Source organism: Lissotriton vulgaris, chromosome 5 (genome assembly GCF_964263255.1).
Source record: "Lissotriton vulgaris chromosome 5, aLisVul1.2, whole genome shotgun sequence".
Lineage (NCBI taxonomy): Eukaryota > Metazoa > Chordata > Amphibia > Caudata > Salamandridae > Lissotriton > Lissotriton vulgaris.
Window position 1 is genome coordinate 77,636,590 of NC_141693.1, and position 25,786 is coordinate 77,662,375.

Here is a 25,786-nt window from a genome sequence, read left to right on the forward strand (position 1 = left end):
GGGCGGAATATCTTCCAGGAAAATCGAACATTTCTGCAGACTGGAATTCAAGATTCCTTCTAGACTTCTCAGACTGGAAACTCGATGTGAACGTCTACAATACCCTCTTCCACTTTTGGGGTCCCATAGACGTGGACTTATTTGCCAGCAGCCTTACCTTCCAGCTTCCCAACTACTTCAGTTGGATGCCAGACCCGGGCGCTATTGCTGTGAACGCCTTTCTCCAACCATGGTCTCACTTCCTGGGTTATGCCTTCTCTCCTTTCGCCATGATTCAGAGTGTCCTCCAGAAAGTCAGATTGGAACAATGCCTTCTGATCCTAATTACTCCTTTTTGGCCGTCCCAAGCTTGGTTCCCGACAGCCCTGGAACTAGCATGCGACATTCCGTTTCTGATCCCAGCCTCTCCAGGCCTGGTCTCAAACGCAGACAGGGAAGATCTTATTCTCGAGGGGAATTTGAACCTTCTTGCTTGGAAAGTGTCAGGCAATCTAACGAATTGTCTGGACTTTCGTCGACAGCTCTCTCTCTTCTCGGAGAATCTTGGGCACCCGGAACACACCTTAGGTATAACAACATTTGGAAAAAATGGTTTCATTGGTGCCTGGAAAGGAGTCTGGATCCCGTGGAGGCTCCTGTCGTCAATATCGTAAATTTTCTGGTTGAACAATTTGACAGAGGCCTTTCTTATTGTTCTATTAATTGTTTTAGATCCGCAATCTCCGCGGGCCATTCCCCTATCAACGGTAAATCAGTAGGTAAAAATCCTATTATTTGTAGAGTCCTCAAGAGTATAAGACTAAGGGGACCTCCTAGACCTAAGTATCAGACCCTTTGGGATGTCAAGTGTATTTTAGACCTTTTTTGTTCTTGGCCAGATAACTCTTCCCTTAATAGAAAATTTCTCTCCTTCAAACTTGCCACTCTCTTGTGTTTAGTCTCCTGTAGAAGAGTATCTAACATCAAAAGCTTAGACATTTCTAATAGATGTTATGATATTTTTGGTGTCAAGTTTGAATTACTAAGAAGAACTAAAACCATGTCAGATTTTATCTTTTATCCTCGTTTTGACACTTTCCCTAAACTTTGTGTGGTTGCTTGTATGAAAGAATATGACACCAGGATGTCTCTCCTACGCCCAAACGATGCAAATCAACTTTTAGTTTCTTTTGTGAAACCTTTTAAACCTGTTTCTTCCACCTCCATAGCTAGATGGGTTAAGTCTTCCATGAGTCTCGCTGGTATCGACCTCTCTAAGTTTTAAGCACATTCTATCAGAGGAGCTATGGCCAGTAAATCCTTCTGGTCAGGTGGTAAGTTGGATGATATCCTGAAAGCTGCTGACTGGTCAAATGCTAACCCCTTTGCTCGTCATTATTGCAAGCCTATCGAGCATATGTCTGATGTTGTCCTTCGGGGCTACCAACATGCATAATGTAGCCTCCGGTCTTGTAATGAAATTGCGATTCTCCTATTAACATGACCAGAGAATCTGGATTTCATTAAAGACACGGAGGCTGACATTATCCCTCCCTCCTCCCTTTTACAACTTTTGATATGTCTTTATGATATCTTTTTTGAACTTATTGATTGCTTCAATTGTTGTTAATCTTTTATTATGCCTATGCTTCTGTTATCTTTCTGATTGCGATGAGGTTTTATAGCTCTCTACGCTCTTGATTATTAATCATTTCTTTCTTTCAGGCAATTCTGTTTAACCGGCTGTCCATTGAGAAGCTTTCCATTGAGATACTGAAGTTTGTTCCACAATGTTTGTCAAGCTCTTCTTGGATCTCTCCGTTTATGAAGTTCTTTCCTGCTGCGATTCTTTTAAAAGAGGGTGGTCATCTCCTGGATACATCCTTTGTTCACTGTTAACTCTAGAACTTTATCCTTTATGATGTAGTGCGGCTGTGTGAGTTGCTATTAAAGGATAATGCATAATGTCAGCCTCCGTGTCTTTAATGAAATCCAGATTCTCTGGTCATGTTAATAGGAGAATCGAGATTACACTCCGTACAGTGATTTCAGCAGGTCTTCCAGCCAGCGCTTGCGCACTGCCTAGGCTCGACCTAAAAAATCACTAGGCTTTATATTGAGATGTATTTGATAAATGACACTGGAATCTTACATCACATCTTCAACCAGGTCATTGTATTACCATAGAATTCCACTAGACAGAAACATCTGCCGGCGTGCCAACTAAATGTAGATCGTCATCTCAGCCTCAGTGTTACAAAGTCAGAACAAACCACTGGAATAGAGCGAGGTTCCAGGTGTGTTGTAACCCATAAAACATAGAAGGTGAATAGGACAATGGGTTGCAGACATGTATGTGACAGTAGGAAGTCACATTAAACTAATGTCTGTATATTGAACTGTCCTCAGAGCACAAAATGGGGCATTTTAAATAACTTTTCTGTATGTTTTGGGGGCTATGGTGCATGGGGTCATTGTGCATTGACCCCGTCAAGCGATTATGTGTGTCCCTCACATGTTTAACGCTGCACACAAAGTAGGACTATTTCTCCTCATCCTTGTATTTACCAAACGGTGTCTCACCTTCAGGAGCTCCCACGCTGGCTCCTCACACTTTCTTTCTATCTCGGTTATCAGGGCATTGAGAGAAGTGATTTGATTAGACAGTTTGGTGATATTTGCATTTTCTACTAAGGTGATTTTCTTCTCCATCTCCTCCAGTCTCCTGTGTAGTGTTTGCTCATTCTTTTTTAGAAGCTGCCGCAGTTTTCCAAACTCAGACTCAATTTTCTGCTTCCGAGTTCTTAACTTGTCCTGTCAGAAGCAAAGAAATGCTGGTTAGATATTATGAAGCTTCCTACGAGCCATCCAAAATTCAGAACACTAATTTGCTTTTCTTATTTGACAGTCTCTCCAAGTACATTCCTTCTACCATCCTTCGCAACACGCCTGCCCTCTCCCCACAGACATCTCACAAACAACAGAGATCAGAATTTGTAAAGCTGCAGAAAAGCCACCGCAGGCAAAGACAGTCAATGACCCAGAGACAGGCTGAGTCGAGAAACTGGCTGAAGTTAAGGTGTGACTAACAGAAGAGAATGTAAATGAGGGGGAGCCAGGAAGTTTGGACATTTCAGCACTTGGGATGGAAGACAGGAGATCTAAGGGTTGGGGAATAACTCCATGTTGCCAGGACACAAAGTGCAGAAGACATTGTGACATTAACCTACTATGTCTCTCATTTAGAGTAAAGAGGTGCGTAATTTCACACTTAAAATTAAACCAAACATGCAAGTACTGTGCTGTGGAGAATTACAAGATGTATTATTTCCTATTTATCACAATTATTGCACCAGTTTCTGCAGGTAATTTAAAAACTCCTATAGATGATGGGCAAGGACGATGGTCACCAGGCGAGTGAATCCTGCCGGTGAACATGATAAAATGCAGTTTGTAGCGTGTAAAGAGTTCGCTCATAATCTAGCAGCTAGTGAGCGATAAGAGGAATAGTTTGTGTACATCCTATCACTACACATGATGAGATAGAGGTTAAGGTGCATAATTCAGCAGATGATGAACGATGGATAATAAACACAACTTAAAAATATAAGGAGGCCCAATTGACAATAACTAGCCTTTTATTTTGGCTCTTACATATTTCCAATCACTATAAGAAGGTTATTTTGGAATTTTCTATCAAAATGCATGATGAAGTATGTGACTAGTACATTCATAGGGCGAGTTCAAAGGCCTGGAGTCTGTGCCCCTCTCTTTGCAATAGCTGTAAAGTCAACTGATGTAGTAGAGTTATCCGGCGCCGGCCTCTTTGACAGGCTATTTCCAGAAACCCGACTAATCTGCAGTTTAACTGTGGGTCTGCAGGGTTAAAACATGCTATTGTAGATTCCCTGCATGTACGAATGAAACTGCTCTTTAAATATTGTAACCTGGGGGTATGCAGGCGAGGGCAGATGGATGGCTCAGATCCTCTTCTTATCGTTGCTCTGAAGGAGGTGTCCTGGCGCCGGGGGCCGTCGGAAGATTAGAAGCAAGCTATTGTGCTAACCTGCCGCCGCAGCCGGGGAACGAACCGTGAGCCCTGTGGTCTGGAGTTAGGCACCCTGACCGCTGCGCCACACCTCTTCCACGTCTACGTACTGTCGGACCAGTGTATTTCCATGCTGGTCTGGTTGCCAAGGCCGGTATAGTGCCCATTCAGAGAAAGAGGAAAATATGGTTATATGTGCTGGGAATGGAAGAGACATATATGGAGCGGGAGTGAGCAGGTCATAATACTTTATTACCATCCATGCATGAAAGTGCGAGTGTTGTATTTCTAATGAGGTGCTCTGTAAGTATTTTCATTCGTCCAGTGTTCTGGTTCCATTGGAACCTTGTTTAAGAAGGTTAAGCTTAAGATAAATCAGTTGTTCTGGTACTTCACAGTTGTACAGTTTTGTTGCTGTGCTGCTCATTTATATTTAATTAAGATTACTTAAATACTTTTATTTGGACTTCCAAGTTCTTTTAGGGAGCTACATTTACATTTGACTGCTAGAAAGGATATCAATTTTGTGGCTCTGTTGGTTCTCCTTTTGAATGTTTCATATAGCACACTTGCTCGCAGGGACCGCACTCGGGGAAAAGGAGGAGGTATTGCAGTCATATACAAGTCCGTATATCAGTGTCACTGTACGCCGGATCCTACCCCAGACTGTGAAAGCAGGTCTTTCTGCCTTAAATTCACCCCCAACGACAGCATAACCGCGATACTCCTGTATCGCCCCCCCCCCCAGGCCCTCTGAACCACTTTCACTCCTCACTACCTTCGCAAGCAGCCGATTCTGCCATGTCCTCTTCCAACTTCACGCTACTTGGCGATTTTAACATGCACTTTGACAACTGCTCTGACAACACAACTAATGAGCTAGTCTCTAGCCTAGCCGCCATCCAACTGGAGCAACTAATTAAGTCCCCTACTCACAATAAAGGTCATCTGCTCAACCCTGTTTTTAGCAATTGTCCCAACCTTTCGGTTGGTTCCATCACACACCTCCCCTGGACTGATCACTTTCTCATCCTCCTCACTTGGTCCACCCACAAAATCACTCTAAGTGCCCCCACCCCACGAAAAAGGAGAAACGGGTCAAAACTCCCTCTAGAGCAGTGGGAGAACCTACTAACTGCCACTAAACCCTCATTCTCCCAGGACCCCCTACTCGATAGCGGGAAATTCAACAAATGGATCGAGGACTCTCGCCTCTATTCTCCCCATCAGGAAAACCGTATTAAAAAGAGCACGAGAAACTGCCCCTTGGTACTCAGAAGAGCTCAGGGAACTAAAACGTCAGTGCAGACGGTCTAAAAGGAAATGGCGCCTCAAATACACCACCACAGATAAAATAAGATACAAGGAAGCCATAAGGGCATACAAACTTGGGATTACTACAGCCCAATCCTCCTACTATAGAGAAAAAATCATGTCCGCTAGATCCAAGCCTAGAGAAATTTACCAAATCGTCAAAAGCCTTTCCAAAATCTCCCCCCCTGCAGTTCCAGCCGATAACCCCACGGCTCGCTGCAACGATCTAGCCGACTTCTTCTATCAAAAAAATCAACAAAATATACTCATCCTTCATGACCTCCGCCCCAGAGCCAAGCATCATTGAGCCCCAGCATTCAACAGCTACAGTACTCCCCTGCCGAGTAACTTTGAGCAACCTCCCACCATTAGATCTAGAATCACTTCAACCCCTCGTACAACAGAAAATCAGGTTCTCCCTCCGACCCAGCACCCCCCTTACGATGACCATGGCCAGCCAAGCCATTCTCCCTACCCTTACAGAGCTACTGAACAGCTCCCTGCAAAAGGGAGTCGTACCTCCCATCTGGAAACAGGCGATGGTGAAAGCACTATTGAAAAAGCCCAATCTCAATCTGAACGACCCTAAGAACTACCGACCCATTTCCTTGTTACCCTGGGCAAGCAAAATTCTGGCGAAACATGTAAATCTCCACCTAACAAAATACCTCGAAGAAAACCTTCAACTGGATGCCACCCAAACAGGATGCCGCCCAAAGCATGGCACGGAAACGGCTCTTCTAGCCGTGGTGGAAGAATCCAGGAGGATCTTAGATCGAGGGGGATCAGTGGCAGTGGTCCTCCTCGATCTCAGCGCCGCGTTTGACACGGTCTGCCACAAAACTCTGTTGCAACGACTGTCCGATCTGGGAGTCTCTGGAGATGCTCTTGCCAGGCTAAGATCTTTTTTGAGCAGAAGGACCTTCCAGGTCTTCGACGGCGACTCCTGCTCCACCAGTAAACCTCTGAGCTGTGGAGTACCTCAGGGCTCCTCCTTAAGCCCCACGCTGTTCAATGTGTACATGAGACCGCTGGCTGGGGTCGTCCGTCAATATGGTATCAAGATCATCTCGTATGCGGACGACACCCAGCTCGTGGTCTCCCTGGCACAGAAGAACAGCGGGCACCCGCAAGGCAACCTGGCCGCCTGTATGGAAGAGGTAAAAAGATTCATGACGGCATGCTCTTTAAAACTGAATGGTGATAAAACCGAGATCATACTTCTCGGCCCCCCATCCCCCACCGCCATCAATCAGTTATGGCCCTCCAGCTTGGGCCCACCCCCAACCCCGAAGGAGGACATAAAAAGCCTAGGAGTCTGGCTTGATAAATCGCTTACCCTTAACACACAGGCAACAAAAACATCAGCAATCTGCTTCGGGCTAATTTGGATGCTAAGAAAAATCCTTCCAAACCTACCCCTTGAAGCCAAACAAGTTCTCATTCAGGGCCTCATTCAGTCCCGGCTTGACTTCAATGCCCTCTACTTGGGAGCCCCAGAATACGTATTGGAAAAGCTTCAGCGGACCCAGAACTGTGCAGCCCGCACCCTACTCCAGATTCCTTGCAGAGAATCGGCTAAAGCAGGGATTCGATCTCTCCACTGGCTCCCTGTCAGGGAAAGAATAACATTTAAGGCCCTCTGTATTTCCCATCAAGCCTTTTATAGAGCCGGCCCCAAGATCAACCACTCTTCTTACCCCCTACTGCCCTGGAAAACAACTTCGATCATCGAATGCTTGCTTTGCCGCAATTCCCCGAATCAAAAGGTCCAGGGCTGGAGGCAGGTCCTTCGAGCTCAATGCCGCCAAACTTTGGAACTCCCTTCCCCCCTCCCTAAGATCCAACCGGATCCTCTCGTCCTTCCGCAAAGAGCTAAAAACTTTCCTCTTTAGAAACTAATCACCCCCATTCCCTTCCGAGTACTACGCCCTCTACTCAGCGCTTGGATGCCCTCGGGCAGCAGCCGCGCAATACAAATCCCCTTTTCATTTCATTTAATTTCATCCATACGTTTGTTAGACTCCGTATCTTAATAGAAGTGTACAGATATTTGTGATGGTATGATTGTCGGGTGGTCTGTTTGGAAGCTGCACGCGCCGGCCGAGCCTACCTCTGCTTCTGGGGCTCCGCTGAGGCGCGCTGCCTGTGGGTTGTGGGTACGGGGCGGCCGGGCTTAGCTCCGCTGCCTTCCATCATCGCCTACTTCCGGCTGGCCGGGCTTGGCTCCGCCTGTCGGGAGGGGAAACAACTACAGCCCCCATCAGCCCTTGCTCCAGGACGCCTCCCCCACCATCACTGCACAGCGCCAGGAGGCGCATAAAGACCCACCCACTGCTGAGGACCGGGTGGTGGTCTGTTTGGAAGCTGCACGCGCCGGCCGAGCCTACCTCTGCTTCTGGGGCTCCGCTGAGGCGCGCTGCCTGTGGGTTGTGGCTACGGGGCGGCCGGGCTTAGCTCCGCTGCCGTCCATCATCGCCTACTTCCGGCTGGCCGGGCTTGGCTCCGCCGGTCGGGAGGGGAAACTACAGCCCCCATCAGCCCTTGCTCCAGGGCGCCTCCCCCACCATCACTGCACAGCGCCAGGAGGCGCATAAAGACCCACCCACTCCCTCGTCCCGCGAGGACGCGCGCGGGACGCGCCGGGCTAAGCCCGGGCAAAGGGCGGGCCCTCAGAGACCGCAGGAGACCGGACCGGGCTACCCCCCTGACATTCATCATTCCCTGCTTACCTAAGGTATTCAACCCCTCTTTGTGAACTTATATAGTAAATAGTGGGTAACAGGCCTGATGGAGGTCAAAAGCAAAAGTAGGGTGGCGGTCAAAAAAACACCTATGCACACTCGCTCAACTACAAGAAAACAAACTTTGGCGCCAACCCCTTTACCCACCCTAACTGCAATTGATAGGATGCTGCAACAAACAATTGGTGTTGTTGTTAACGCTATTGAAAGTACGGAAAGAAGATCATTACCAGCGTGTATGTGTTTAATAAATCAAACGTCACAAACTATTAATACACATGTTAGCGTTCCAAATGAAACAACAATGTCACATGATTCACTTCTATTGGAATCGTTTGCAGGTTTGCCAAAGGTATGACTTAATTCAATCTGATGTACCACAGCTTTTAGGACCCACTGTTCCTTGTACTAGGGAGAGTAGACTGTCTATAACACCTGACCTGTCAGCCAGCATAACACCACAGCCCCTAATACCTAGTGTTGTGCCTGTAACTAATGGGGATTTGGATGGCTGTGCTACTAATCCTGTCATTCCAACTGTACAAATCAGTGATATCAGTCTGTTAAGTAACGAAACTGACTGTGAGCCTGTACCCGTTAAAAGGAAATTACCCCAAAGTCGAAAAAGGTTATTAATAAATAAACAGACCAAAACATATAGAAGAAAAAAGAAGAAGAGGGCCATATGAACTCTTGAAACCAATGAAAGTGAAGGGGAGATACAGCAGAACAGTGGAGGGAGACATGTAAAAGATATAAAATTACTGGAATTGCAAACTTTAAACAATGTCGATGCAGTCAAAGAATGTCTCGAGAAAATGGTAAAAACCTACATCGCACCAGTGATGGAATCTCTAGAAATCCTGACGTGGATGTACTAGAACAACTGGGTTCACAAGTCAGATTTCATTCAATTAATGTAAATTCTGGGAACCAGAGTAATAGTAAACCAAGTGCAGTAAATCGTACTCCTAGTGTGCCCATTGTGAAGGGAAACCCGGTACCCTCTACAAGTGGAAGGCAGCGGACCATAACCATCACTCCCAAGGTAGTACATGGGCAAAAAGTAGATGGGGGCCAAAGAAACATCAATGAACCTGCCACCTCCTATAAGAGCCTACCTGTACCGAGGTGCCATATTAATAATGTCATCCCAGCCACTATTAATTTGCCACCCGATTGCAGACCATTTGTAGCGATACTCGCGAATGTCCCCAAGCTGTTGCCTAACCAATTTGAAAATCAAGAAACCTTGAAAAATAAGACCTTGTATTGGTTGGTGAAAAATTGTGGGTTCCCAATACGAGGCGCGGAAGAGATTATAACTACACAGAGGGTAGGGCCAAATAAAAAGGAGATAGACGGGGACTGCATAATTATAAATTTCAGGACTACAGAATGGAACAACGTCACGCTGAGGGGCGAGTCCTGGGGTACGCCGCAGATCTCGGTGGCTTCGGAGCGGATATGAGGAGGCGGATGCTCTGGGTTCTGCCGGAGAGGAAGAAGGTGGTCCAGTCCAGAGCCTTGTGTCGGATCCCAGCGTCGTGGAGGCGTGTGCGTATGGTAGATGGTGTCGAAGGTGGCTGACAGGTCCAGGAGGATGAGGGACATGGTTTCTCAGTTGTCCAGCAGGGCCCTAATGTCATCGGTGGCGGCGAGGAGGGCAGTTTCGGTGCTGTGGAACCCGGACTGGGATGGGTCCAGGATGCTGTTCTCCTCAAGGTAGCCCGTCAGAGGTCTGTTGACGGTCTTCTCAATGACCTTCGCCGGGAATAGGAGCAGGGAGATGGGGGCGGAAGTTCTTGATGTCCTTGGGGTCAGCCTTGGGATTTTTGAGTAGGTGGTTGATCTTGGCAGGCTTCCAGCTCTCCGGGAAGGTTGCTGTCTCCAAGGAGATGTTAATGGCTTTCCAGAGATTGGGTGCAATGGTGTGCTGGCTTTGTTGAAGATGTGGTGTGGGCATGGGTCTGACTGAGATCTTGTTGCATCGCACCGGATCACAGTAAGAAACCAACGCATCACTCCCTCTCTGGTAAGGAACCAACGCATAACCTCCCCTGGGCTGCAGTAAGTAACCAATGCATCACATCCCCCCAAAGCAAGGAACCGACGAATCACCTTCCCTGTGACCATTTTGTTTGTTTTGCATGACGCATCCAAGGTACTTTAAGAGTAAAGTGTCGCATTTACCATCTACATCGAACTAAGCTATTTCTCCGTGGCGCTTATTGGAGGTACCTGGTGGGCTAGTTGGACCTCGGGGACCCTCAAGATTGAAGAGGAATTAATTCCTCAACTTAAAACGCGCCACAGGGCGTGTTTGCACACATGTCACCTCAGGCTCCGCCCACTCCCTTCACCACTGTGCAAACGCGCCCCGTGGTCCATTTTAAGTAGGGGGATTAACTCCCCTTGAATCCCGAGGGTCCCTGGGGTGCAACTAGCCCACCAGCTACCTCCATTAAGGGCCACAGAGCTGCGTTGTAAAGAGGTGTAAAAAGGGGCGTGGCCTCAGAACACCTCTCTGCAACGCAGCCCCCTGGCACATACTGGAGGTTCCTGGTGGGCTGAACTAGGGGGTCAGGCTGTTTCTTCCCTTCCCCCTTTTTGCGCGTATTTTTTCTGTTTTCTTGTGCCTCGGTTCTACCGAGGCACAAGATGGCTGCCAACACTTCCTGGTTTGGAGTGTTGACAGCCAATTAGTATACAGCTCATGATCGGGAGGTTGCGCGGATCCTCCGCGGCCATAGATATGTGTTTTTACATTAGATTTTCTCAGCAACTACTGAACGGATTTATACCATTTAACAAAAAGGCACCTTTCAGAACCAAGGGCTACCTCTTTGCCAAATTTTGGGGTAATTCCGTTCAGCAGATCGGGCGGGAGCCACGGCTAAAGTTTCCTATGGAAAATTGCATAGGGAAAACACTTCAACTTAGCAGTGTTAGCAGCCATCTTGGGACTCTTCTCACCCGAGTCCAAAAAAAAAAAAAATAAATAACTTACCCTGCAGCCTTGGTCCTGGGGTCCCTAAGGGAACCAACCAGGGCAAAAAAAGCGATGCAAATTTGTGGCAAAAATTGAAGGAAAAAATAATAATAACGTGTGGTCTCCCGTGCTCGTTTTTAATCGAGCCTCCAGGTGGGCAAAGTCCAGGGGGCATGCAGAGTTTATTATTATTTTTTTAAATGGAGGGGTGCGCAAGGAGCCTCCTTTCAAGGGCTTCATAATCACGAGGCTCATGCCATTGTTAATTAGGGGCAAACAAAACAGGTGATGGACCGAATGTGGATCAATGTCACACATTCATCCCAGTCCAAAGATCTGGGCCCAAATCCATCGTTTTTTTGCACTCCACACCACCCTGGGTTAGACAATGGCGATATGCAAATCAGCTCTGACCCTGTGCCCCATGGGAACAGTCCAGTCCGAACTACAAAAGCCATGTCCTTCCCAGAACGGAATCAAGCATCCGAGGACCGGACCGGTTTCGAGGTAACACCTCTCATCAGCCCGGCTAGCTTGACTCCAGTGGTGTGGAGTGCCTGGGACCCACGTCTGGGCATCCCCAGCGCACTTAGGGCGGCAATTGCAAACAAAACAGGTGATGGACCGAATGTGGATCAATGTCACACATTCATCCCAGTCCAAAGATCTGGGCCCAAATCCATTGTTTTTTTGCACTCCACACCACCCTGGGTTAGACAATGGCAATATGCAAATCAGCTCTGACCCTGTGCCCCATGGGAACAGTCCAGTCCGAACTACAAAAGCCATGTCCTTCCCAGAACGGAATCAAGCATCCGAGGACCGGACCGGTTTCGAGGTAACACCTCTCATCAGCCCGGCTAGCTTGACTCCAGTGGTGTGGAGTGCCTGGGACCCACGTCTGGGCATCCCCAGCGTAGACCCCCCACACCCGTGCCTCAGGGATAAACACCTCTCCAAAGCAAGATAAACATATAGGGGGGGGTCCTCATGCACTGGGAACCGCCACCTACCTTCGGCTGTATTTTTTATTTTTTAAAGGAGAGAGGCTGCATGGAGCCCCTCCTAGGGCTTTCTAAAGGCGCGGTGGCCCCCACCTTCCCGGGGCTAAATAAATTAAAATCGAGGGGGTCCACAACGACCCACGGGACCACCACCTCCCCCGGGCAAATATTTGTACAAAATATAGGGAGGGGCCGCCATATACCTCCCCGGAGAGAGCCACCTCCCTAGAGCCGACCCATGGTGCTCACCCCGGGACATAACGGTTTGCTTTTGCTTGGCTGGGGGTAACAGCTCCTGCCAACAAAGCAAGTGGGATCTGTCAAAGTGTTCCTGTTTGCTGGAAGCAGAATTTTCATCTTTCCCTGCCCACACTGATACAGTCACAGTGCCACTCAGATGGCATATATAAGAAACAATATCACTCAGTATTGCAAAAAGAATAGTAATTTAACTTATGCAGTAGCTTAGTATATATCTTATTTCAATGGTTTTGTACGAGTGAAATCTGAAACTAACTATAACGTCCTTGTAACCTTTTTTTTCAGTGAATATAATCTCTGATGTAAATATCCAGAACCATAGATACAACAAAGTCAGTGTGGAACACACTCCTAAAGATGCACCATGTATTTGCACTTACAAATATACCACCTGCACTTACAAATATACCACCAGACCGTGTGATGTGCAAACTCTCAGACAGACATTCACATAGGGAACTACAAACTCAAAACCAATACATTCAGATTACAGCATACACATCACTCAAACACACATGCACACAAATGTGCATGAATAGTGGCATATTATAGGACTCAAAATACATACAAAGACACACACAAACACTTAACCATACCCATAAAATACACTACACAACTATAGAGATGCACAGGCATGCATGCACTTCCAAAGATAACTCCAGAACCACCCATCGATTGAACACAAGCACGAACATGCCTGCACACACACACACACAGGCATATACTGCCATAAAATACCACATATGTAAATATATACAATACACACTATGTAACTATTACCTTAGGATGAGGAGATTAATTTTTGTTTTTGTTAATTTACAACACAGCCTTGATTTCAGCACTAATGCCCAACATAAGTGACTCTGGTTACCAAGTGTGTATCACGACCCAGTCTGTAGGGTGTCTCATCAGCTTCTGTGTCTTGAACTTTAAGGGGTGCACACAAGTTTCTGGGCAAATACAAATACCGACACACAGCACTGACTGCAGCAACTCACCCTCATGGTTTTATATTGTTCCTCTTCCTTAACTTTGGACTCCATAATATATTTCTCTTCTTTCTTCAGAATATGTAGCCACTCTTGAAGTTTTACCTGTGGAGAGTAGAGTACAAAAAATAAGTGTAGATCTGTCTGGTGTAGTCTTACAACAAATCTCATTACAGTACCAAAAAATGCCCAGACTGTAGGTACCAGCCATGGTAAACATCCTTTACCACAAAGTTTTTACAACGCGGTACCTTTACGTAGCTGAGCCCCAACGCGTCAGGACCAACACCGTGCAGCTCATTTACTGAGGTGTCTGATAGCCGCTGCCACGTTAGGATCTGGTTAGAGCATGAACTTATCAAATACTATAATTGAGCCAGGCTGGAGGCAAACTGGACCTATGGTTGGAGCGCATCACCTGCCTGGAGGGAGAACAACGAAAAGTTGCCACACCGAAATGTGTCATAGATGGGAGACTAACAGCAGCCGATAGATACATTCGCTCATGTTTCATTGTCTGGTATGTTAAATGTATTGTTGGAAACTTTGGTATAAAGTACTACATTAACCATGTATGAGGCCAATACCAATAATAAACTGAACATTTTGGGACTCTAAGCATGAAAAAGTGTACACTATCCATGAATTTTGTAATTACAACCTTTCATACTGTGTTTGTATCATAAACTCATATGCGGTTAATGCACTTCAATGCACACTGTGCCGTTACACACACTTCAGATATTACAGATGTCTTCATCCATCACAATCTTGGTTCACTCGCCATCATTGAAACCTGGTTCACTCCCTCCTCTAAAGACCACACACTAGAACTCATTCTATTAGCATCTTCTCATATCTGCCGCTAGATTCCTACAGACCCCAACTGGACCGAGCACCTTGCCAACCCCCTTCACCATCGAAGGTTATACACCTCAGCATCAAGTACAACTGAAAAGAGGAAAAATAACCTTCCATCTAATCAGCCATCCATGTGGAAAAAAAAAATCAGGAACTTTCCAGAACACTTCCACCCACCACAAATGTCCGAGCTTAATGAAAACAGGCGTACAATGCGAACAGGATAAGTTCAAACTCTCAGCTGGCCGCAAGCTACTAAAATATTAACTCGAATTGCAGCTAAAGCCTTTTACTAGAAAACTACCATCAGTGATGTATGCATCAGAAGCAAAGCCCTCTTCAAGGCAGCGACACATTGAACCAACCCTCTCCCAGAAACACAGTCCCTGCATCAGTTGACAAATTAAATGGCATCAGCCTCTTCTTCACCAAGATCAACAAACTCAGATCCAATGTTATTACTTCCACACCCCCTCACTACCAACCACCCCCCATTTCCTCACCACCCAATGGTCCTCCTTCAATAGATTCATGTATGGGGATCTCTCCAATATCTAGAACTCTCGCTTCATCCATCATCACACTGCTCAAAGGAGAGGTCTTTCCACCCTTCCACCATATTGTCAACATCTCCCTCAGCCAAAGGAAAACTCCCAGACACTTAAGACTCCTCAAATGTTTCCTCTGCTAAGTTCGTATGTGGTCCTGGAACGCGAATGGCCTTGGGAACAAGATCGAGCGGGCTTTGGTTCTCCGACACATTAAACGTCATGCCCCAGAAGTGGTAATGCTTCAGGAGACACACCTACAAGGTAGCCAATATAAAGCCATGGATCACTTTGGCTATAAGCTAGCGCCCCACTCTGGGTAATCGGGTGGTTCTAGAGGGGTAGGTATCCTGGTATGCAACTCTGTCCCTAACAATTCATAAGATAATACACGATGACGCAGACCGCAGGGTGGCACTTGCGAGCAGTTGGGAGGGGCGCCCCTGGACCCTTTGCTCCGCATATGTGCCGCCCAGGTTACACTCGATCATGATTCCCAAAATAGGTGCACGGTTGCTGGAGCTTCCACCGGGAGTCGTCCTGATAGGGATAGACGCAATTGCAGTGATGGATCAAGAGTTAGATGGTTAAGCAGCGCAGAGGAACACACCAGGGAATTGGTTCTTCCGGATTTCCTCATGGCAATGGGGCTGGCAGATATATGGAGGGCACATAACCCACAAACCAAACAATTCAGATACTATTTAGCTCGCCACTTGTCATATCCTAGAATAGATTACATGCCTATGCAGCAAGACCAAGTGGAGAGTTTTGAACAACCACTTCTCCTGGCTAGGGGTATCTCACACCACTCCCCTACATGCATCACTCTCATGGGACTAAAGACTAGTAGAACAGGTTTCCTTAAGATAGACATCTGGTATCTCCGTGACTCTGAGCCCTAGAGGACCGATTGCTGGAAGACCCCATATCAGACAAGGCAACCTCTACAATATATAAGAAATTAATATACAATTCATCAGATCCCCTGACCACCCTGCGCGCCTGGGTGACCGACTTAGGCAACCTCAAGGCTGAAGAGTGGACCGATGCGCTGCAAGTGACGAGAGGGATAGCAGTTAGGTCTAGATTTAAACTGCTACAACTCAGAATCCTGCATCGCTCATACTACCCCCGCACACTGTTGTACAAATGGGGCAGAGTACAGTCATCCCACTGCATAAGAGGCTGCCAGGTAGAGGGATCATTCTTCCATATAATATGGGAATGCACAGTAGTCGTTCGCTTCTAGCAGGGAGTGATGGCGATAATGTCCAGGGTCACGGGAGAAGAGATACCTCTGGATGCCAAGGGTCTCCTACTGATGATTAAGGGAGAGGAAGATTGGCCTAGGCATACAAGAACCTGGCGGCCCTAGCCACCAGAGTGACAAAGCGTAACATAGCACGTAGGTGGGGGGTCACACATCCCCCCAAACTGTGACCGAGTGGGAGATATATATATTTTTTTTTTGCAGGGTGTAGGACTTGGCCTTTTTGGCCAAAGTTCCCTAAACTTTTTGCTTTCCCCCTTGACCGTTTTCCTGACATAGAGTTGCCAATTTAGATGCTTTGGGTACTTTGCCACTGCTGATCAGTGTCAAAGTACAAGTGTTCCCTATGTAAAATGTAATGGTAATTGGTTGGCCATGATTGGTATGTTTGCCTTACTAGTAAAGTCCCTAGTGATGTGCACTGTGTGTGCCAGGGCTAGTAATGCAAAGGAGCACGGAGAAGGGAACTCAGGCCTGCAGTGTAAGGCCTGCGCGCAGTTTGCTAAGTTAGCATATTGTCCTGAAGTGCAACCACTTGTCAGGCCTGACTTTCCCTTTTGCATACACATTGGGTACCCCTGTGGTAGGTCCTAGGTAATCCCTGGGCAGGGTGCAGTGTAGGTAAAAGGCAGGACATATCCTAAGGTGTGTGTTATGTACTGACAGTGAAAAACACTCCATTTAGTTTTTCACTGCTGAAAAGCCATCCTTCCCTTAGGACAGAATGGGGGAGGCCGGGTGTTGCGTTTGTTAGCCTAGTTTCCTGTACGTTTATAAGGGAAAGGTGAAGTTTAGTATGTATGAACTCACAGTGTCATAACACATCTTTCAGTGAAGGTGGTTTTGTCACTGTGTGTTCAGAAACTACTCTTTTAGAAAGTGGTTGGGTTTGGTGCTCCAAGCATTTCTGTATGTCTCTGCTGAAATGTGGATTGACTGTCTGGATCTGGAAGGTGAGAGGAGCTGGGAGAGGTCTTGACCCAGGGAGGGGTTGAGATGGCACCACGCTGCCTGGCATCTGGAGAGTAGGGGGGAGGAGAAGCCCGGGAGGTAAAAAGGCCTGGGTTGGTGCTATAAACCAATTGACCCATCTCCTGCTGAGTGATTAAGGATCCAGACCCCCGGTATCAAAAGGGAGAAAGATGACACTGGGAGAGAGATACCCAGAACTGATCGAGGGAGAGGTCAGGGACCCCTGAACACAAACGAACTTCAAAGACATTACGGAGTATAACTTTGAGAGCTGAAACCCTTGAACGTTGGAATGAAACCGAGATGGATTGAGACTGAAAAGGCTTGGACCCATTCTGTGGTCAAGAGGAACTTCTGCTGAAGTAGGAGAAACTGAAGAGACTGCTGTGGAAAGACCAATCCTTGCCTCGTGACATGGGCTGGTCTGCAGTTTGCTGTTCTAACCAAGGGAGAGGCTGTTGGGACGGTGTTTGGAGGCGCTGGGTCCACATGCTTGAAGAAGACTGTGCTTTGTGCGGTGTCTTGTAACCCAAAGAGCCAGAGGTGAGCTGGCACCCTGTTTGTAAACACAGGAACATAAAAGTTTCCGGAGAAGTCCCAAGCAACGCGGTGTGCATGTGCTTTTGCAGCTTGAGGCCCTCAGAAGTTGTGCCTTGTGATCGTGGGCACCCAGGAGTAAGCGGAGTGTCGGACGCACAGGGTGCGTGTCGTGGTGCAGCCAGGGAGTTGGTGAAGAGCGCCTGGACATCATGTGCACCGGGAGAAGAGGAGAGACTGGGACGCACAGGGTGCGTGTCGAGGTGCAAGCAGAGGCGTTGGTGAAGAGTGCTGGGTCATTGTGAGCACCAGAGAAGAGGCGAATCTCGGACGTGCAGAGTGCGTGTCGAGGTGTAACCGGAGGCGCTGATGAGGAGTGTCTGGGTAGAGTGCGCACCGAATTCGAAGTAAGTCTCCACAGTGCTGAGGGTGGATCTCCGTGTTCACTGAGACCGCTGGAAGGAGGGCCAAGTCATCGGCCCTCGGAGTGAAACAGCAGCGGCACGGACCGGCAGCCCCAGAGGAGCCGAGCCGCCGGCCCAAGCTCGTCGTACACCATGAGGGAGTTCTGGATCAAGGCCCAAGTCGCTGAAGTAGGAGAGGAAAGTGGAGGCGCGCCCCCCCCCAGGTAACGTGGATCACCATCCGGGGTGGGAGTGCCGACCCGGAGGGACACGCTCTCTGCCTCTCGCTTCTGTCAGCTGCGCGAGCCTGTTGCTTCGGCTTGGATATGGGCCAGTGCTGGCCCAAGGAGGGGCAGTACTGGGGCCGGAGTGAGAAGCAGTACTTTTGTGTCATCATTGATCCAGATTGGGGGCACTGTTAACGGAGTACCTAAACTGTTGTATTACACTTTGCATTATCGCTGCTAACAAACTATCAAACTGTCGGATGATGCCTGACCTCATTTGTGCCTGTCGAACGACCTGCTTGGTGCGCTACGCTCTGCGTTATTTTTCCATTGCAGAGTACATGATTGTAACGTGGCGCATTGCATTATTTCTTTATCGCACAGTACCCGATTGTAGCGTGATGCATTACTTTGTTTCTTCCTGGTACAGGGAATGCTGGTAGTGACACGTATTGCATTGTTCCTTCTATTGCAAAGTACATGACTGTGGCGCTACGTAGGGCATTGTTTCTCTGTTGCACAGTACAAGAGAATATCGTTACGCATTGCAATATTTCTTTCTTTGGCAACGTGTGCGATTCTAGCAATACGACTTGTCTAACCTTTTGGAACTGGTTAGGAGTGAGCTTATCTGTTGGTTAGAAGCGGTGGTTGGGATTAGAACCGACCAACCCACCGGAAGGACTACTATGAATTCTTATATGTCGGTTTTGTATCATGTGGTCATATTGTATAACTTCTTATATAAAGATTATACTCATTTTATAAAAACTTGTGTGGAGTCTATTTGTGGTGACATCATTGGGTTGCTGTGAGTATGGTTGCACATACTGTACACTTGTGCCTTGTAGATGAGCCTGGCTGCTCGTGCCAAGCTACTAAGGGGGTGAGAAGGGCTATCTAAGACTGTGTCCTTACTTAGCCTAACGTTGAAACGAGGGGTAGGGGACTCCCGCCTCCAGCATTTGGTGGCGGCGGTGAGTGAGGGATAAGGACCCCCACTACTAACACAGGGGACGCAAGAAAAAATGTGGAAAAATATGGTCCCCCTGAGAGAAATACAGAGACTGAAAGATATCAGCTCTAGGCGAGTCAGAGGGCGCAGGCGAGACTTGTGAATAAAGATGATCCAGGGCCTAGCAGACTGTCTAATTGGGCCAACGCTAACTATGCGGCATCCTGTCAGAGCTGGGCTGTACTAATAATGGTGTGCTGGCCTTGAGACAATGATATGTGTAACTATATACCTGAAAGATTAACTGTATGCGCTCGTAATCCAATGTATGTGATCGCATGACCTTGTTTAATAAAAATATTTCCAATTAAAAAAAATCTTCTCTCTGCTATAAGACACCATCTATGGACCCATCCGAGTTCACCAAACTCTGACATATTACCCACCTTCCAGGCACACATCTGAAAGAATAGTTTTCTTCAGGACGCCCAATCTGTCTTCAGGCCATACTGCAACACTAAGATAGCCACACTCCAACGTAGTTGACAATGCCCTTCTCCTTAATGAACAGAACGCCCCGACTTGCTCCATACTGGTCTCAGGTTTGGGGGCACCCTCAACAGTATAATACCGCCTGGATTACTCCTTCACCTCCTCTTGGTCTTCTTCATTGTTAGACCTGGCATTCTTGGTGTGGTTTCGCCTGACTTTTTGCCTTCTGACTTCCTGTTTTTTTACTGCTCTGCTACCAGAAGGCGAGCGCAGGCTAATTTAAAGTGCGTTACTGCTTGGACAGGGTACATAACTCTGCCTACCAGAAACCCAATTTCTAACATCCATGATTTTTCCGACCTCCCTGGCATGACCTCTCACGAATGCAGATAACTAGACACATCATTTGCAACAACCAAACTCTACATATTATGTCACTGGAGTCAGTCCTCCCTCTCCCTGTAAACCAAATGGCGCCTTGAACTTTATTGCATATAGGGATACAAGAAAAATCACTTATACTGTGAATGGGCATGTACATATCTATGAGGCAGATTGGAGCCCTTTCATGACTGCAGTGTTGGAATCTCCTGCCCATACTGCAACCCCAGCCTGAGACACACTGACCCATGAATGGAGCCAGAGGCATACTGAACCGGATGGCACCTGATGGATCACCGACACTGTATGCGCCACTGTAGGCTTCCTTTTCACCACCCTATCCCTTTTCCCACCACCCCTTATGCCGAACAGTGCTCACCCTCACCTGCATAGGAGGGTATGGTACAACCCTCGCACTGATGACGTGATCACACCTCACCGATGATAGGAGGATGACATATATGCACTTAGCCTGTACCACATACGTACAATCTTCCCTAAGTTAGTCCCATTTTGATTACTAATGTGCCCTCTTTTTTTTGGGGGGGGCAGAATTTTATATAGCACAAACTTGACCCGAACCGGGTATCAGAGCACTTTACATAGCACCAGTTACGTGAGGACACACATTACATGAGGACACACATTCATTTTGTTAGGCACGGGGAGATTAAGTGATTTGCCCAGAATCACTAGAGGTTTAGAGACATTACCGAGATTCGAACCCGGTTCCCCAGGTCCGAGGTCGAGCGCCCTAACCGAGAGGCCAACTCCTCTCCCCTTTGTTTTCTTCCCCTTTATTCTGTATCGTACAGGGCGGCACTGCGTGCCACATGTGACATTATTGTATCTTCTAAAATGTTAAACCTTAAATTAATGAAGATTACAAAATTAAAAATAAATGAAAAACCAAAAAGCAACCATCCAGCTGTGATCAACATCCTGAAAAACAAGCATTGGCAAAGCTAATAGGTCTCGCCTTTGGGACCTTAGAAGTGTTTAGCCATGCAACAGTTGATGTTGCTGCACCAAGGATATTGTGCTGCATAACTAAATACTTATAAGGCCCCAAAGGCGAGACCTATTGGCTATGCCAATGCTGGTTATTTGTGAGGTCTGCGCTGAAAATAAAAACAGCTGTGCATTATGGCTAGAAACGTCGCTGTGGGAGACACGTGGTTTACTGGAGTCTGTGCTGTTCACATAATGTCTATTCTATAACACTATAAAACAAACAGTGCATTTTGACTTTACCTGAAAGAGTATTGAATCTTGAAACAATAGCAGTTGTTTCAAGTATGAACACCTAGTTCTGTGAGGTACGGAGCCTCAGACCAGGTAAATATTTTTAGCTGTTTTTAGAGGGCAATGCAGCACCATCTTCATATGTATTATCACCTCACACGAGTGCTGCAGTTCATCTGATCACTACCTGCACCAAGCTCACCCAAGATCGCCGCGTCCTCCTACGACCACTTTTCAACATCCGTAACATACGGACCTGCAGGCAAGCGGCGCTAGCCTGCTCCAAAGGAGATGACCAACCGAGTTGCCGAATGGTAAAATTTCTTGAAACAGCTGAGGCCCGCTTCAAAATTTTGAAGGAACAAACAATTCAAGTAGCACCGTAAAGGGCCCCAATGATGAGCTAAATGGTACCTCAGAAGCCCATCCTCCAGAGTGACACCTTTTGCCCTCCCTTACACTGTCTAGTACTGATTGGTAATATGGCTCCCCTGAACGGTTATCATAATTTAACTATTCTCTCGTCCACCTTGGCATTTTTTTTTTATCTTCCCTAGGGCAGGCAGGGAGGAAGAATCTATTCCTTAATTTTTTTCCTTTTATTTTTCTGCTTTAGGATAAATAGGCTGTCTAACATGATGTTAAGCTTCTTTCAATTCTGCTGCTGCTACCTCACCATGGATTCTTGTGTCTTGTCTTAAGGATGGAATCTCTGTTTTAACACGCTTAAATTGGACTTATGTTTTATTGAATCCTTTTTGATTTATAGTGTAAAGGTTTTAAATAACCATGCACTATAAAGTATTCTTCTTCTCTTCAGTGCTGCAGTAAGGAGCATGAAAGCGCACCAAAGCTTTGCTTTGGAACAGAGGCACTACTTGTGATAGCAAGTACAATCCATGGGGGGATCTCATTTTAAATTAAACATTACAGAGGAAGGGTCCTTTCTCGGCTCCTAGCTTGTGAAATCACACAGATTAGACTTCAAACACGTGCTGTGCAGCGGGGTGAAAGTTTACTGTGAAAAGCAAAATGCTGCTTGGTGTAAACCAGCTTTGTAAACCTTGAGGCATGAGTTTTGACTATTGAAGGAATTCAAAATATGATCATAACTAGACTAGTTAGGAAGAACGGATCTGTCTGAGGCCAGGCAGACTGCAGCTCGCTCTCTCATTGGCCTGCACATCATTTATGGGAAGCACGTGAAACATACTCGGACATTTTTTCAAAAGCAAATTGTGAGAAGTTGGCCTGATATATAGTGCTCACTATTCTAGTGATCACTGTGTATCATACCAAACGACCCTTATTGATGATTGGTTGCAAGTCAACCTTATAGACCAGCTATCCTAGTAGCATGGACAAGAGCAGTCTTTAGGCTAAACTCTAGAGGGCGTGTTAAGCCAGCTATTATACCATCACATATGTAAATGTAAATGTGGCGTATTTGTATAGCACGAACAGTGACCCGGAGGCATCCCGGCGTTTGTACTCCTACCACAAGGGAACCCCTCCTGGCTTTTCCTTGTGGGGTGTCCACTCCTGGGCATCCCATGGTGAAACCAGGCATCCCTTGTGTATCAGGGGGCCTTTGTGGAGACTAAGCAAGCTATTGCCCAGAGTTGCAGCGTGGGACCCATGCTTAGAATCGGCACTGAGGCCAGAATATCCGGTCAAAGGAATTTAAGCCCGAAACCCGCCGAGGCGGGAATCGAACCCTGGTCCCTGGCCAGCGCTCTGCATCAAGGTCTGCCGCTCTAAGCATTGAGCCACACTTCTCCACTGAACATACCCCTTGAACACCAAGTGAAAGGACACCACACAAGTTGTTATGAAAATAAAAGGATATTTATTTATAACAAGTCTACCCTGAACTCTTTATGAGTCAGGGAGCTAAGCACACAACAAAACTCTTAAGAAAATACTTCAAGTTGCACAATTTACACAAATGCCAGAGGGGCACGAAAAACCATATACACTAAAAGTGGAATGCGAAATACTAGCAGGTAAGTAACAAGATCCAGAGGCTTCAGGATCGCTAGTACTACACTACTGAACCCTAAGGTTAGGAGCAGGAGGCCTAGGGAGATCGGATGCAGAGTGTGCACTCTCACGCGGGATGCGGGACAAAGTCTATGGAGGCTAGTATTTGTAAAGTTACTGTTATCGGACGAATCCGACTAGATAGACTGAAAACGAAAAAGGATCTGGACACTTAGATAGTGAACCTACGTTGGAGCACCGAAATGCTCAGGTTACCTAGCCCAGGGGCTGCGGCTGCATAGGGTTCAAAAGACGTCGGGAATCCTCGTTGAAGTCTATGGAGCCTGAAAGAAGAAGTTGCTGGCAGGCGACCAGTGAAGATGTCCGGAGTGATCCAAGCCTGGATCGGTGATGGAGACGACCTGAAAGCAGATAGATTATTTGAAACGTTGAGTAAGAAGAGCTAGGCAGAACTGAAGAAAGGTGCGGCCCTCCATTACTAAAGATAAAGCCGATCGGAAAAGAAAAACAAGGATTAGCTTTGTGTGTGTTTAAAATGTCCAGGAAACATTCAAAACGAGGCACGTCTGGCGAGTGGTGTGGGATGTGCGCGAGCTGTAAGGGTGCCTGCGAGCAATGCACTTAATGATTCATGGCGAGAGAGGAAAGTCAGATGGCACCTGTGAACGTAACAGCAAGCTTTAGGTTACAAGCAAAAGCCTATGGTCAGCTTTTGAAGCCCCTGACTAAAAGTCTTGCCAGAGCAGCGCATGCGCTGCCTCTGGCGAGAACTAAAGCACATTGGATTTTCAGACAATATCTTGAAATGGTACCCATCTTACCTCACCAACTCGTGCAAGTTCATGCTAATAGGGTCCACAAGATCACAGAAATTCCCCGTCTCCTGCAGAGTACCTCACCTCAGGGCTCCATCCTTTCTCCCATCATCTTTAACCTCTACATGGGATTTCTCAGATCCATTCTTACAGACAGCAGCATCAATATCCATGCAGAGGATACTCAACGCTACCTAAAAATATCCTCACCCAAAGACATAGAGAATCAAACCGTGTCCTTATACAGTCTTGCTTGTCAACTAAAGTAAAACCCAACAAATTATTCCTATATTCACTCAGCCCAAAACAATCCCATTTTCATTATTGGCTCTCCACCTTAAACCAGGCTTAACCCCACCTTCGACACAGACCGCTCATTCAAGGAACACACTGCAAACAGGACCAAGAAAGCTGTGTTTCAAGTCCAACTTGAAGAATGTGAAGTTAGAAGATGACTTCAGAACAACCGTACAAGTCCTCTTCCATTTGGATGGAGGCAAATCTTTGCTCAACTGTCTCCCCAATACCACCCTGCCACCTATTAAGGGTAGCACACACAAAGTGGCTCAGCTCATCAAGGTCTTGCACTAATTTGATCATATCACCTCCACATTATGAGACCTACACTGGCTCCTCCGTCCAGCCCAGGGTATCTTCAAGATCAACTGTATCAGATGTAAAGCACTCAACAAGACAGCAACTTTACTGGCAAACAAACTAGCCATGTATAGGGAACAACGTTAAACCAGGAGTATGGATATCACCAGACTGGAGACAAAAAACCAAAGGCACGACTTCTCAATTCATGCATCCAGGATCTGGCACAGTGGGCTCCGGAGCAGCAAGCGAGGTAATTAAGTCTCAGTCTGTTGTGCCGTAGCAGGGTCTCGACCAGTTCCGACCCACGGCCTTCCTTACTCTTTTTGCAGAAAGTTGCTGCCCCTCACGGTTGGATGCTGGGATGCTTTGGTGGAAGATATTGTGCACGGTCAGTCCAACCGTGAGGGGCAGCAACATTCTGCAAAAAGAGTAAGGAAGGCCATGGGTCGGAACTGGTCGAGACCCTGCTACGGCACAACAGACTGAGACGTAATTACCTCGCTTGCTGCTCCGGAGCCCACTGAGGGTGAATAATTGCTTTTAAAACTTTGAAAGCTTCACAGGACCTACTATAGGTACTACAATGATTCTCTAGGACTACAAAACCTACAATGCATTGCGCACACTTAGCGTGATTAAATGCTGTAATGAGAACCCCCTGGGAGCCTCAATATGCTAATGACCTTCGAGAAAGAGGCAGTGCGCCTCGAAACGCGTCAGGTCGGCGAAAACATTCTGGGAGCAGCAGTGCAAGTGTGTCATGTTTTATCACCGGATGGTGCAGCCGGTTGGGAGTGCGCCTCTGAAAGATGGGATGCTTTGGAAGATAGATAGATAGATAGATAGATAGATACATACATACATCAAGACTGTAAGTACCAATAACAGATATCCAGACTGTAAATTCTGATCACACATATCGATATTGGGCTTAAATAAGATACATTCAATACCCCCCGATCAATTAAAAATGTCCTCTCAACCTTCTTGTGAGGTACGATCAGATCCTATATTTTCTATTCCAATTTCAGTTAAATGAAATCAGGACCTTGCCCAATAAGGAACCCTCTTAGCCTTAAACAGGAGATATTTCGGAGAGTCAGAGATCTGGTGCCAGCACCGTACATGGTGTGTAACCGAG

The 25,786-nt window shown here is 46.9% G+C and overlaps 1 protein-coding gene across 1 annotated transcript in view; it reads right to left on the reverse strand.

Moving 5' to 3' along the window:
• The window catches only part of LOC147710239 (E3 ubiquitin-protein ligase TRIM39-like), a 164,909-nt gene that overhangs the window by 132,281 nt on the left and 6,842 nt on the right, over positions 1–25,786 (reverse strand). The window contains exons 2-3 of the mRNA XM_086920911.1: positions 13,341–13,436; positions 2,563–2,793 (exon numbers count right to left, since the gene is read on the reverse strand). Of these exons, the coding sequence (XP_086777037.1) occupies positions 2,563–2,793; positions 13,341–13,436 (327 nt within the window). The remainder of the gene's footprint in view (positions 1–2,562; positions 2,794–13,340; positions 13,437–25,786) is intronic.